Source organism: Formica exsecta, unplaced genomic scaffold (genome assembly GCF_003651465.1).
Source record: "Formica exsecta isolate Colony F162 unplaced genomic scaffold, ASM365146v1 scaffold384, whole genome shotgun sequence".
Taxonomy (NCBI): Eukaryota; Metazoa; Arthropoda; class Insecta; order Hymenoptera; family Formicidae; genus Formica; species Formica exsecta.
Genome location: NW_021851080.1, coordinates 337,096 through 350,443, shown reverse-complemented (window position 1 = coordinate 350,443; position 13,348 = coordinate 337,096). Strand labels below are relative to the sequence as shown.

The following is a 13,348-nucleotide window of genomic DNA, read 5'->3' as shown; positions in this document are numbered from 1 at the left end:
TTATCAATGAAATTAAACAACAAAAAATTTGCGCACCTATAACCGCGCCTTCGCTCTTATTCGCCAATTTCCTCACTTAATATCGTCTTTATTAATTAAAACTTAAAATTAAACATATTATATGTTATATGCGTATCACGCAACAACGTAAGTTAAAAATAATTAAAACGAATTATTAACTAATTCATATCGTCATAAAATGTTACAATACAACGATATTTGTAAAATAAAGATGTATTTTTTCATCTTTTTCACCTTTGTTTCTTGAGAGAAATGCCAAAGCTTGAACTAAGCTTGATTAATTTTAGTTATTCTCAAATATATTCCACCCTTTGATGTTAATAGAAACGTTTTAGAATCAATTACATAGGGTATTTGCGTTTTATCGCAAGTTTCGACTTTATAATTTCGTAATATCTTTATAAGACCAATCTTTGTCTGATAAACAGCGAAGCGAGTACCTGAAAATAAAAAAATAAAAATTATTACAAGAAAAGTTTCTTGACTAAAACAATTTTTCGTGTAAAAACAAAATGAACGGAACTTGAAGGAAATGAATATAAATCTACATATTTCACTTTACCAATGCAATTCCTTGATCCATCACCAAAAGGTAAATAATGCATCGCGTGCCTGGCTTGCACTGTTTCGTCAGTAAATCTTTCTGGATCGAAAACATCTGGCTTCGGATAAATATCCGGATCTCGATGAATCGCGAAAACCGGAATCCACACCTTTTGGTCTTTTGGTATATTTAATGTGGTACCATCGAAAGTATAACTTGACGTAGATTGTCTCGTAAGAAATGTTGTTGGCGGATATTTTCGTAAAGTCTCTGCATATATTAAGAACAATATAAGGAAGAATTACTTGAAGAGTTTTTTGTGAAATATATGTTATAGAAATGCACATATATCTATTAAAAATTAATATATTAACAATAAAACTATTGATATTATAATAAGGCTAAAAAGATCAATACATCTTTCTTTTATTAAATCTTTTTCTTCGAATAATGTACCTTTGAAAACTTTGTCCAAGTAATTCATCTTTTTTACGTTCTCATATGTTAAATTGTTATCGTGCTTAGTGTACTCTTCATCAATTTCCTCACGTAGTTTGTCTTGTATTTCCTGATTTAATGCCAACTCGTAAAGAGTGTTACTCATGGTTATCGATGAAATTTCAAAGCCGGCAAGGAAAAATACGAATGCTTGAGAAGCTATCAAGCTTTCAGTCATTTCTGAAATAAGATATTTTCTTTTTATGAATAATTCTATTTCTTGTTGAATATTAAAAATTATGAATAATCTATCTATTTAACAATTAATATATAGTAAATTAATATTTTGTATACGCAGAAACTTATAAACTTTTCTGTTTGTAAAGTTTTCGCATTACATAAAATATTCATAAGAATAAACAGTTGTTACTCACTAATATCGCCTACTTTATCTGGATTTTTTTTCAATTTGAGCAACATATCAATGAAATCGTGCCTAATGACATTATTTGTTTCTCTATAATTCATGATTTCTACGACGATGCGTGTGAAAAATTTGTTGATCTCCGTTTGTGTTACGATATAATTGAGCATTTCATAGAGCCATTTTATAGAGTCATGGCATTGTCTCAATCTCAGTCGCAGAGTATTTTTCCAGGTTGGCGTAAAGAACATTCTTCCCATTCTGCGAAATTCGCTGTTTTCGTCCGATAGAGCGTTCATCTCGATGCCGAAGATGCAAGTACCGGTTACATCGGTCGTATACTTAGCCGTCAATTCGCGACATTCTATAGGCTCGTTTTTGTTTACTAGCTTTTTTATGTATTGTTCAAGATGCTCAGCGCATTCCGATATTAAAGGGAACATCTCCTTTAGTTTACCGGATGTAAAAACGGGCGATAGCTTTATTCTTAAAGGTCGCCATCTTTTAGGCTCCAGAGCGAAAAGATGTTGCGACAGTGGGTCAATCTGCAATATAAATAATAAGCATAATTATAATCGAGTAAATTTTTCAATTTAAGAACACATTTTGCTGGATTACAACAACTTGACTGAGAAGAAAATCAAGACTAACAATATATACATAGATCTTATATCTATGGGTATCTCTCTTATCTATCTTATCTATGAATATGTTATTCTGCGGTGTACATCTGTGTCAGCGTAAATGCTAGTAATCTGTCCACTAGAGCCATTACGTAGTGACGGTGGAAGATCGTGTTATTAATTTGGAGCAGAAGAGGGGGCTACTTAGGCGTAGTATTTTAGGATGGGCTACTCGAGGATTCCACATCTCTCTTATCTATCTTATTTATGGATATGTTATTCTGCGGTGTACAGTAATAGTCTCTAGTAATCTGTCCACTAGAGCCATTACGTAGTGACAGTGGAAGATCGTGTTATTAATTGGGAGCAGAAGAGGGGGCTACTTAGGCGTAGTATTTTAGGATGGGCTACTCAAGGATTCCACTTCACGCCCACAACTCTCGCGGTATCATTTCATCTTTGTTGTTCACCGAAAGTTAAACAAAGACAAATGATGCTCGCGAGCGTTGCGAGCGTTGCATGCATACATGCATGCATGCATACATACACACATACATACACACACACATACATACATACACACACACATACTTATTCTGCGGTGTACATCTGTGTCAGCGTAAATGCTAGTAATCTGTCCACTAGAGCCATTACGTAGTGACGGTGGAAGATCGTGTTATTAATTTGGAGCAGAAGAGGGGGCTACTTAGGCGTAGTATTTTAGGATGGGCTACTCGAGGATTCCACTTCACGCCCGCAACTCTCGCGGTATCATTTCATCTTTGTTGTTCACCGAAAGTTAAACAAAGACAAATGATGCTCGCGAGCGTCGCGAGCGTTGCATGCATACATGCATACATACATACATACATACATACATACATACATACATACATACATACATACATACATACATACATACATACATACATACATACATACATACATACATACATAGTCTTTATTTTATATTAAAAAATTATCTTTCAAAATATTATTATTTCTACGATAGTTAAAATATTTCACTTAACGCGACCAGCAATATCTCTGCTTAAAATAATGGACAGAAAACGATAAGATTGCATTAGATTAAGCCTGAATTTGAATGCAAATGAATAAAGTTTATATATTATGAATATTATAATATATAGACTTTTTATAATATTTAATAACATTTTATAATATCTCAGATACTTACCGGATTTTAGTGTGAGAATTCACATAATAAAATTATCGTTACTAATCATAGTTTGATCTTTTGTGTTCTTTATTATTCTTTCCTGATTAGTAATCTATGTATATCTATCATGAAAGTAAGAAATGTACATGCTAACCGATTCAATAATAGTTTCTGGATTAAAAGTTTATTAAAATTTATCCAAATTTGTCATTCGGTATTTGCATCAAAATGAATATGTACATTTATAAAATTGAAGCTATTGTAACGTACCCGACATTTTAAATCCTGATCTTAATCTAATAGTCGTTTACTTGTTTTTCAGACCTGTCAGTTCGTTCGACCCGATTCCAAACGCCACGAGACGTTTAACTTCGGGATAATAAAAGATAGTTGTTGCGCCCTTCTGTCGACTCATCCTTTCCCGAGTCTGGACGTAACACAAGTCTGTCAAAAACAAATTTTATTAAAACTTGCTACAGATTTTGTAGACAAGACGAATGCAAATTTGATACAAGATTTGTTTTTTCCGATGATGTCACCACAATACCAGCAGAAATGTAACAAAATCTGATAGATATGTTAATACAATGGCTGAGGAGTTATTAACGTCTTTTATTGAATGGTGTTCAAAGTGGAGTACTTCTTCCAACAAGATGTGAGACTTCCGTGCTTTGATGGAATGATTACGACTGTGCAAGCACTTTTATCAATGTATCGTTCTATCAAACAATATTATCCAGACTTCAAGCTCGCCACTGCACTATGTAACCAGGATTCCGTAGAGCACACATTCGGAAAAGTTAGAGGACGCGGAGGATTCAACCGTAATCCCACCGCGAGAATGGTATGGTTAACGTTGCGCCATATTTTATTAAGTGGGTGTATTTACGGAAGCGGCAGAGGCAATGTAACTTGTCCAGAAGCGTCTTCGTTAACGGATAGTACATCGGTAGTCCGTAAAATGGAAACTAATAACAATGTTCCATTACAAGAAGAACTCACTTTTCCAATTGAAATGGATAATGACGATTGTGATGATGATCTCATTGCGACAGCTTTTGAAGAAATGACTAGATATTCAGAACAGAACTATTCCGACAATTTAGTAATGAATATGACTGACAACAACAATTTCAATTCACCAGGGACATATGAAGGAAATGTAATTGCACATTTCGCAGGGTATATTGCTCACAATGGTTACGAAAATACTAAATACGATAGCTGCCGTGAAATAAATATGAAAACACCGATGGAAGGATCAAACGATAATGAGATTTATATTCAGCTACGTGAATATAAACACGAAGACAAAGATGGACCTGAAGTTGAATGGCTATCAAGGCCAACAGATGCATTTTTGAATATTGTTGCTCTTCAACTTCAAGCATTAAACTCATGCTACAAGAAGTATTGGCATTTTAAAGATGTGAAGAAAAAGCTTCTTGAGATTTGTATGAAACACGTTCAGCATGCAGCTGAACATTGGTTTGACCAGAACAACGAGTGTTATCCACATAGAATCCAAATGTTGGACTTTATGCTAAGAGTGAAGATATATGCAATTACAAAAAAATATAACAATGGAAGGAGAGAAGCATCTGAAGGATCAAAAGAAATAAAGACAAAATGTCAAAAAAACTGACGAATATAAAACACATGTAAAAAGAAGAAAGATAGAGATAGAAAACAGCAAGATATTTCAAGAGATCAAAAGATAACAGAAAAAAAGCATTTAAAATACAAAATACAGAATGCGCTTTACTATAACTTAGGCACTTCTGCGCGCATCGCGCGAAGAATGCCTTTCATATTACAATTTGATGCTAGGGTGTATGTTAAAGAGAGACTCAATATTTTGAACAAGGAAAAAATACCGAAAACTTTCAGAGGCGAGATTTTACCTGCTGAGATGATTAAACAATTTAGAAATGAGATAAGAGCGAGAAAAAAAGCAAGGCGTAATAAACCTCGTTTATCTCTATAATTTATGTATAAATCGTGTAACAATAAACTTGTACGTTAATTAATTTTGTGTTTTTTGAAAGTACTCAGACTGTTACGTAAAACAAATCAGAATCTGAAGAAAAATAATTAAGAAAAAACGTGGAAATAATTAAATAAGCAATGAATTCACTCTTTATTCTTTTATAAAAGATAAATCGCTTGTATAATCATTCATTCATTTAGAGTCTAACAACAATCGCATTAAGACATCTTATAGATATACACATATAATAAATAATATTTATACTTTTATTTATTGATTAATATTAATATCGATTCTAAATTGTACACGATAATGATGGATGATATATTTGGGTGACACACACTTGTGCTTTACAATAAATATATACTTGCAAATTTTTGATGTAGTTCTATAAAATAATGGCTGTTGTTGGCTTGTAACATGATTTTTTTTAGAGAGAGAGAGAGAGAGAGAGAGAGAGAGAGAGAGAGAGAGAGTCTAATTGTTGTCCAATCTCTCGTCAAGACATGTGGTGAATAAATATTCTTTTACATCAGTACAATCCTACTCTTTCGTCCGACCAAGTATCGAGATCCTGAGCGTACTTTGTCATAACATTAAAGTGAGATAATAGTATCCCTGCTTAGTAAAATGATATTTTTTATAGAGAGAGAGAGAGAGAGAGAGAGAGAGAGAGAGAGAGAGAGAGAGAGAGTCTAATTGTTGTCCAATCTCTCGTCAAGACATGTGGTGAATAAATATTCTTTTACATCAGTACAATCCTACTCTTTCGTCCGACCAAGTATCGAGATCCTGAGCGTACTTTGTCATAACATTAAAGTGAGATAATAGTATCCCTGCTTAAAATGGTGGATAGAAAACGATAGAAAAACTTCGCTATCCGAATCATTCGTGATTTTGAAACATGAATTGAATCCTATAATATTCTATTCTTCAACTTTCTTTGCTGCCCTATAAGATTAATATTTATATATGTGAAACAATATTAAAATTTCTTATATTCAATCTATCTGTTTCAATACAATCTAATACAACATGAATTGAATCCTATAATATTCTATTTTTCAATTTTTTATACTATTCTATAGGATTAATGAATTATTTATATATATAAAAGCTATATTGAGACTGAAAATAATAAATTTTAATATTGCTTTTGTACAGGGTGTCCCAGAATTCGCGCATTTGCAATGCACAGCGTGATTGTCCGTGCCAAAAGAAACAACTTTTTTCTCTGGCAAAATTACGTCTGGACAATACTTTTTAAATGAAAGTAATTTTAAGTTAATGAATGAGCACTCTAGGTTACACATGAATCAGGGATGGTGCGTGAACGGTGTGCGTGGCGCGTCAGCATGTTGTACGCTATTTTATTATTTTGCTAAAGATTTTATAAGAATTATACATGATATCTAAATATCGCTATTTTGAATACAACTTACTTAATAAGAGAACATTTTCTAATTGATATCACTGAAGCAACGATTGAAAGTAAAATAAGTATTAGATTAGATAACACGTGAATAATTTTGATCCAAGATTATTGTTCCAACATTCTAAAAATGGATTAACCGAAACTAGATAATTTTTTTATAATTCAGACTTTGCACCGTGATATCCAATTAAGAGCACGTAGAGCAAAATATAAAAACATTTTCTAAAGAAAATTATATAAATATAATTCACACTCAAAATAAGCTATCGATTAAGCCTATTAAGAACTCGATCCGTTATATTCAGTGGTTAATTTGAGATCTGATAAGTTCGGATACTCTCAACTTTCAGACTCGCGTAAAGATACGGTGCGTCTTGCCGTTGCTGCGCGCAACTTTTTATTACGCGTGAATTGGCGCCAGACACTACCATATGTCTCTTGATAAGAAAATACAGAAATATAATTTATTTATTACCGATTCCTAAGTTTTATATTCATTTTGATGCAAATACCGAATGATTAATTCGGATAAATTTTGATAAATTTTTCATTGAGAAACTATTATTGAATCGGTTAGCATGTGCATTTCTTACTTTCATGATAGATATACATAGATTACTAATCAGAAAAGAATAATAAAGAACACAAAATATCAAATTATGATTAGTAATGATAATTTTATTATGTGAATTCTCACACTAAAATCCGATAACTATCTGAGATATTATAAAATGTTATTAAATATTATAGAAAGTCTATACATTATAATATTCATAACATATAGACCTTATTCATTTGCATTCAAATTCAGGCTTAATCTAATACAATTTTATCGTTTTCTATCCATTATTTTAAGCAGGGATAACATTGTAAATAGTAATGGACTTACGTTTTCCTTATGTGTATTTTTCTTATGGTTTATTATAATATTTTTCAATAGTAAACAATGTTATAACCTTAACAAAATTGATTAAAATTTAAAAAATTGATAGTTCAAAGAAGGGTTTGTAGAAATGTGGTTTTTATGCACACTGATTGTGTTTTTTACATTTTGTAAAGTATTTTTTATGTTAAAAATAAAAAGAAGAAATTAGAATTGCTTAAATGATAAGAAAAAGTGAAAATATTTAATGTAATGCATTGAAAATGAAAAGAAATTCGTTCATTAATGACCATATTTCTTTAAAAAAAGGAAAACCGCAAACAATCTCCTTGTTTCCTGTACTAAATTGAAGTTTTAATAACGAAGTGACATCATGCACGAACTAATCAATAACGAAGCGTTTTCAAGTCACTTGAAAATTTTAAATTTTAATCATTTTTCTTTATTTATTTTAAATTATTTATTGTTGGTGGAAAATCTTAAAAGTTTGGAAATAATGTTTTTATAATTTATATTTTCAATTAAAAATAAAATTTATATAAAATTTTTTTTTAATAATACCCTATTGGTAATTGCAGCAGCTGACACATCCGTAGCTATTCCAACCGACCAACTTGCAGCGGTGTGAGTGGAAAGAATACTGGCCGCTATGGTCTAAGTTGGATTAAATTATAAGTGCCACCGCAAAAAGATGCGCGAACGAAGATAAGACAATAAATTGCCGAAACTATATTATTAATCTCTATTATATTTTTTAATCTTAAGCGTAAAATATCGAACACATGACTTTCATAATACCTAGAAATATTAATTGATTAGATAACTTTTCTTAATCACACTACACACTATATACAGGGAAAGTCATATTAATCAATATACGCAAATATCTCGTAAAGTAAGCAAGATGGAAAAAAATGTTTTATACAAAAGTTGTATGATTCAGAGAGGGACACATGATGAAAATATGGACTTGACCTTAAATGACCTTTTCAAGGCCAAGTCAGTGTGATCGATGTTTTCTTAAACGGAAACCCCCATTTTTTATTGCATATTCTTGTAGCTTATCTCGAAAACTGTTTAAAACACTATAATAAAGTATTTTTTTATTAAGTACTGTTTGAGTTATTTTATATCCTAATCTGACATATTTTGATATAAAAAATAAAATATCTCGTAAAATATTTAGTTTTCGATAATCTTACCGTAATACTTTCATGTATAGAATAATGGGACAAATTAATTAGTATAAAAAAAAAATTGTTTTTAAGAAAAACAGTATTACGGTAAGATTATCGAAAACTAAATATTTTACGAGATATTTTATTTTTTATATCAAAATATGTCAGATTAGGATATAAAATAACTCAAAAAGTACTTAATGAAAAAATACTTTATTAACTAAGACTGTGTTCAATTGAAAAACGGAACGATTACTCACGTGAAATTCGTCTTGAGATTCAAAATATTGATTAAAGCAGCGATACGCACTTGTTTGAAAGTAACCTTTTTTTAAAATCATAACAGTGAGTACAAAAGTGACAGAATGTCATCGACACAAAAGAAGAAAAATTTCACTTCTTATGAAAAAAAATTTTTTGTTGAATGTATGGTGAAATATAAAAATATCATAGAATAAAAATTCTCCTTGAGGTCCAGCTGCAGCTTGTACATTTATTGAAAAAAACGATTTTCTATTTCGGAAAGCTTCATGAACAATATTCGAAGCGCTAGCTTGAGAAATTTCTTCTAAATCATCGCATACTATCTATAGAAATACAATTTCATATATATATGTAAGAATATATAAACAGCATTCCGATCTGGATATAGAAACATCTTTTTTTTTTCAAAAATCAATTAAGCTAACTTGGAAGGATGCTGTAGCATAAAATCGAAGATATAAAAGGAGCTGTATATAGTATATATCATATATATTATATATATCATATTAATCATAAATATCATATTGATCATAATTTTCAATCCAATTCATTTTAATTAATCTGTAAATTGTCAAAAATTTTTATTACACGATTTATAATAACAATATTTTCACTATTATGTACTTTTTTACTATTAAGTACACTTTTAGTATTAAACTGCAATTTAAACGTACTTCTATGTATAAAATCTTTAGCGAAATAGTAAAATAGCGTATACACTATCCAAAAAGAGAATGATCTCGGTTCGCGCATAAGCGGGCAAAGTGGGGAGAACATGGCGAGATACTCAATACCGTATACGTAGATACGGCTCCCTTATTATTATTAATAATTATTAATAATAATTATTATTAATAATTATTAATAATAATAATTAATTTATAATTTTTTCATCATTGTTTACCTGGCCTCGTTTATTTTTCTTCACAGGAGATGACATTAGTGGCACTTCAATATTCAATTCTTCCATCGCACTTAATAAATACTTTTGTGGAAGAAAAACACTAAAAATTAACTCATAGGGTTATATTGAGATTAAATGCGCCGCCCCTGATTCATGTGTAACCTGGAGCGCTCATTCGTTAGTTTAAAGTTGCTCTCATTTAAAAAGTATTGTTCAGACGCAATTTTGCCAAAGAAAAAAGTTGTTTCTTTTAGCACGGACAATCACGCTGTGCATTCCGTGTCCGCGAATTCTGGGACACCCTGTAGATAATTGATGATAAATCTGTAAATAATTCTGTCTTCTAAAACTTCTCCTCAAGTCACCTTTGAACTACACTTGAGTGATACACAATTTTTCCCAACTCAAATATTTTATCTAATACGCAATCCAAAGACTATTAATATGTACACGTGCGATCTTTTCTCAAGTATCGATTATTGAAATGCGATAAGCGATAAGTACAAATCAAGCTCAAGGCAAACTCCCTTTGAATATCTCTATTGAATTGAGATTACAAACGAATATCAAATTGATTCTGAAGATTCATCTATTAAACCGTATCACGTTTTAAGACTAGTTTTAACTGAGTTTCTCAGCAAAATCATGACTGTAAATACGGGCCTTACCGATTAAATAAGTGCTATCGCGGTAAGCAGTGAAATAATAATCTCGATTATATTGTGCTTCCATCGCGTAATTTATCATCGCATTACCTTGGAAAACTGTAACAATAAAAAAAAACATTATCGATCTTGCCGATTCCGAGTCAACTCATCCACAGTTAATGCTACCGGCCGCGGTCCGTTTCTGACAATTCTGATAAGCGTTCGAATTCGCCTTTTTACTTCGTTAAATCGGGGTTTTAACCAAAAGGACTGTATTGCATTTTTGGCAAACAAAATAAAGTCAATTTATTCACGAGAAACGAGAATCGCTTCAGTTCAAACCTTGCTCTTTCCGTATTTAGTCGCTCTTTCTCAATCGCTCTCTTTCTCCTTCTCTCTCTCTCTCTCGCTCCGTCTCGCTCATTTTCCGTCTCTGTCCTCTCGCTGTCTCGAAGTTGTTTTTGATCAGCTGACAACACAGTTTGCTTTCCTTCTTGCTTTCTTTTTCTCGCTCTCCGTTTCTCACACTTCAGTCGATTCCTGCGATCGACACCTCTCGCTCTCTCTAAGTGATACCGGCGTCTTGATTTGCCGCGAAAAGAGATTCGTACGCGAACACAGATGGTGATTTAAACTACAATCGATTTTATTTGCGCATACACGAAGAACGACCATTACATACCTTTTGTATAATGGTAATTATGCATATTAAGGTCCCATCTCCGCAGGATAGTGATGTTGACATATGTTGTCAAGGTCATGACCCTAATCAACATTTCGAAGGTTTTAGCCGGCGGTCGTTGTTTATTTAAAAGTTATTAACAAATAAAGTTTGAGAAGTATACCACGTAATTTTCGAACAACATGTATAAAAGAATAGTGAGTTTGACCTTGACATAACGAAAGTCGTGTTGTAAAGTATATGCGTGGACGCAGTGGGTTCCGCTACCCCTACGGGGGTCTCCATATGTTATAAAATTTTTTATTTTTTTATTTCCAATATTAAGAAAAATTATATTTAATAAATCGCAATATAATTAAAGTAATAGGGCGTATAGCTCAAATAAGAGTTATTTTATAATTAACTAAATGCACAATATATACACATCTAACGCTTTGGGATATATTTATTGAAAGAAAATTTCTCATAAACTCTAAGTTGCATAAAACAAACTTACATCAAAGCAAAGTATAATAACTTGGCGTACCCAGGTCGTATTAAACATATGTATATGTATGTACATACATGTGTGTGTGTTGTATGTATGTGTTTGTGTATGCGTGTAAAAACGTGTATGTAAATATAAAATCACATTTTTATTTGTATAATGTATAGTATACATTAAAACAATTTCTTCTAAAATTATGGTATATAAATATACTAATCTTTTGACCCTTATTCTTTTTAAAGAAAGTCTGCGGGCAAAAAAGGGCAAGCATCTCTCGAAAATTATATTTTCGTCCCATTATGTGGCCACACTATTAAAACCACACTACAAAAGCACAACACTCGTTTTTTAAATTCAACGCGTTATAACGCGTTATAACAGTTGAGCGTACTTTTGCGGTAATCTCTTGTTACGCGTATGTACAGAACACGCGCGACTAAGACTGACGCGGAGAGCACACACTTTTACATAAGCGCATAATCATGCGGAGTAATACATACAGAACGCAACGATAGACTTATAATAGTGTTACGATACGCTTACAATATTATCGAGTTCGCAGATGACAATATGACTATGACTATAAGTTTTTGCATAGGTCAGACTCACCCCACAGACGCTTGATTTTGCTTCTAGACAAAATGATGGAGGCAGGCGCAAGCAATGGACAAAATGGCCGTATATCCGTATTACAAATAATCCGTTGATAAAAATCGTAATGTCGGATATAGCGAAGGATGTGTGTCCGGTATAAGCGTATGATGAATAAAATAAAGAATGTTATCCATGTGAACTAAAATATTATTATAAATTATTGAAAATAAAAACTTATAAAAATATTTTAACAAAAAAAGTTGTACAAATATATTCTACAAAATTAATGATGTAAAAGATTGGGCCAAGAGAAAAAAATGTATTATAAAGATTATATGTATATATTGTATATAGAGAGGGAGGGAGGGAGAGGAAGAGGGAGGAAGGGAGGAAGGGAGGGAGGGAGGGAGAGAGAGAGAGGGAAGAGAGAGAGAGAGAGAAGCGCGAGTGAATATGCGAGAAGCATGAAGGTAAGCGATACGTAGTACATAGCGAGCGAGCGATTAGAAAGAGACAGAGCGTATGATCGAGAGACAAAAGATACTGCGATAATGTTAGTGCGTACATGTATATTACTCTCACACGCATGAAAGAGACAAAGATGGTACAATTATGTCTGTCCTTGTCATGTAAGATTGTAGCTCCGTCTATCGCGACATCACGCCACTAATTTACTGCTCTGTTTTACTCTTGAGCCTCGATCTCGCACACACACATATGCACGAAAGTGTTGCATTGTACAATCTTTTTTATAAAGCTTCTAAACTCACTTCTCTAAGTTCACTTATACTCTTTGATAAAATATCGAGTGCGGGGTTTACTGATTAGGCACGTGCAGATTACAAATTTTTTATATTAAGTAAATGTTGACGGCAGAAGCCGATAACATAACTGTAATTTTCTCATTTTTTTTTCATTTTTCATATGAAATCATAAACCCCGCACTCCGTTATTATGTATACTTTAATTATGGAAAAGGATTTGTTGATATCTATAATCAACAAAAATATTTTGCAATTTAACTAATATTCGCATTCTGTCGGTATCCGGCATC

At 32.1% G+C, this 13,348-nt stretch overlaps 2 protein-coding genes across 2 annotated transcripts in view; both read right to left on the bottom strand.

Annotated features, from left to right (window-relative positions):
* Nucleotides 1-116, bottom strand: part of LOC115239520 (cytochrome P450 6a8-like) — a 14,279-nt gene extending 14,163 nt beyond the window's left edge. Inside the window, exon 1 of the mRNA XM_029814077.1 lies at nucleotides 103-116. Coding sequence (XP_029669937.1) covers nucleotides 103-116 — 14 coding nt within the window. The remainder of the gene's footprint in view (nucleotides 1-102) is intronic.
* LOC115239519 (cytochrome P450 6a8-like) lies at nucleotides 14-1,996 on the bottom strand (the record flags this gene model as incomplete). Its single annotated transcript, XM_029814076.1, has 4 exons — nucleotides 14-461; nucleotides 584-835; nucleotides 1,022-1,243; nucleotides 1,438-1,996. Coding segments are annotated over 4 exons (1,206 nt in total), but the record flags the coding sequence as incomplete, so codon positions are not given.
* Between the last annotated feature and the right edge of the window lie 11,352 nt (nucleotides 1,997-13,348).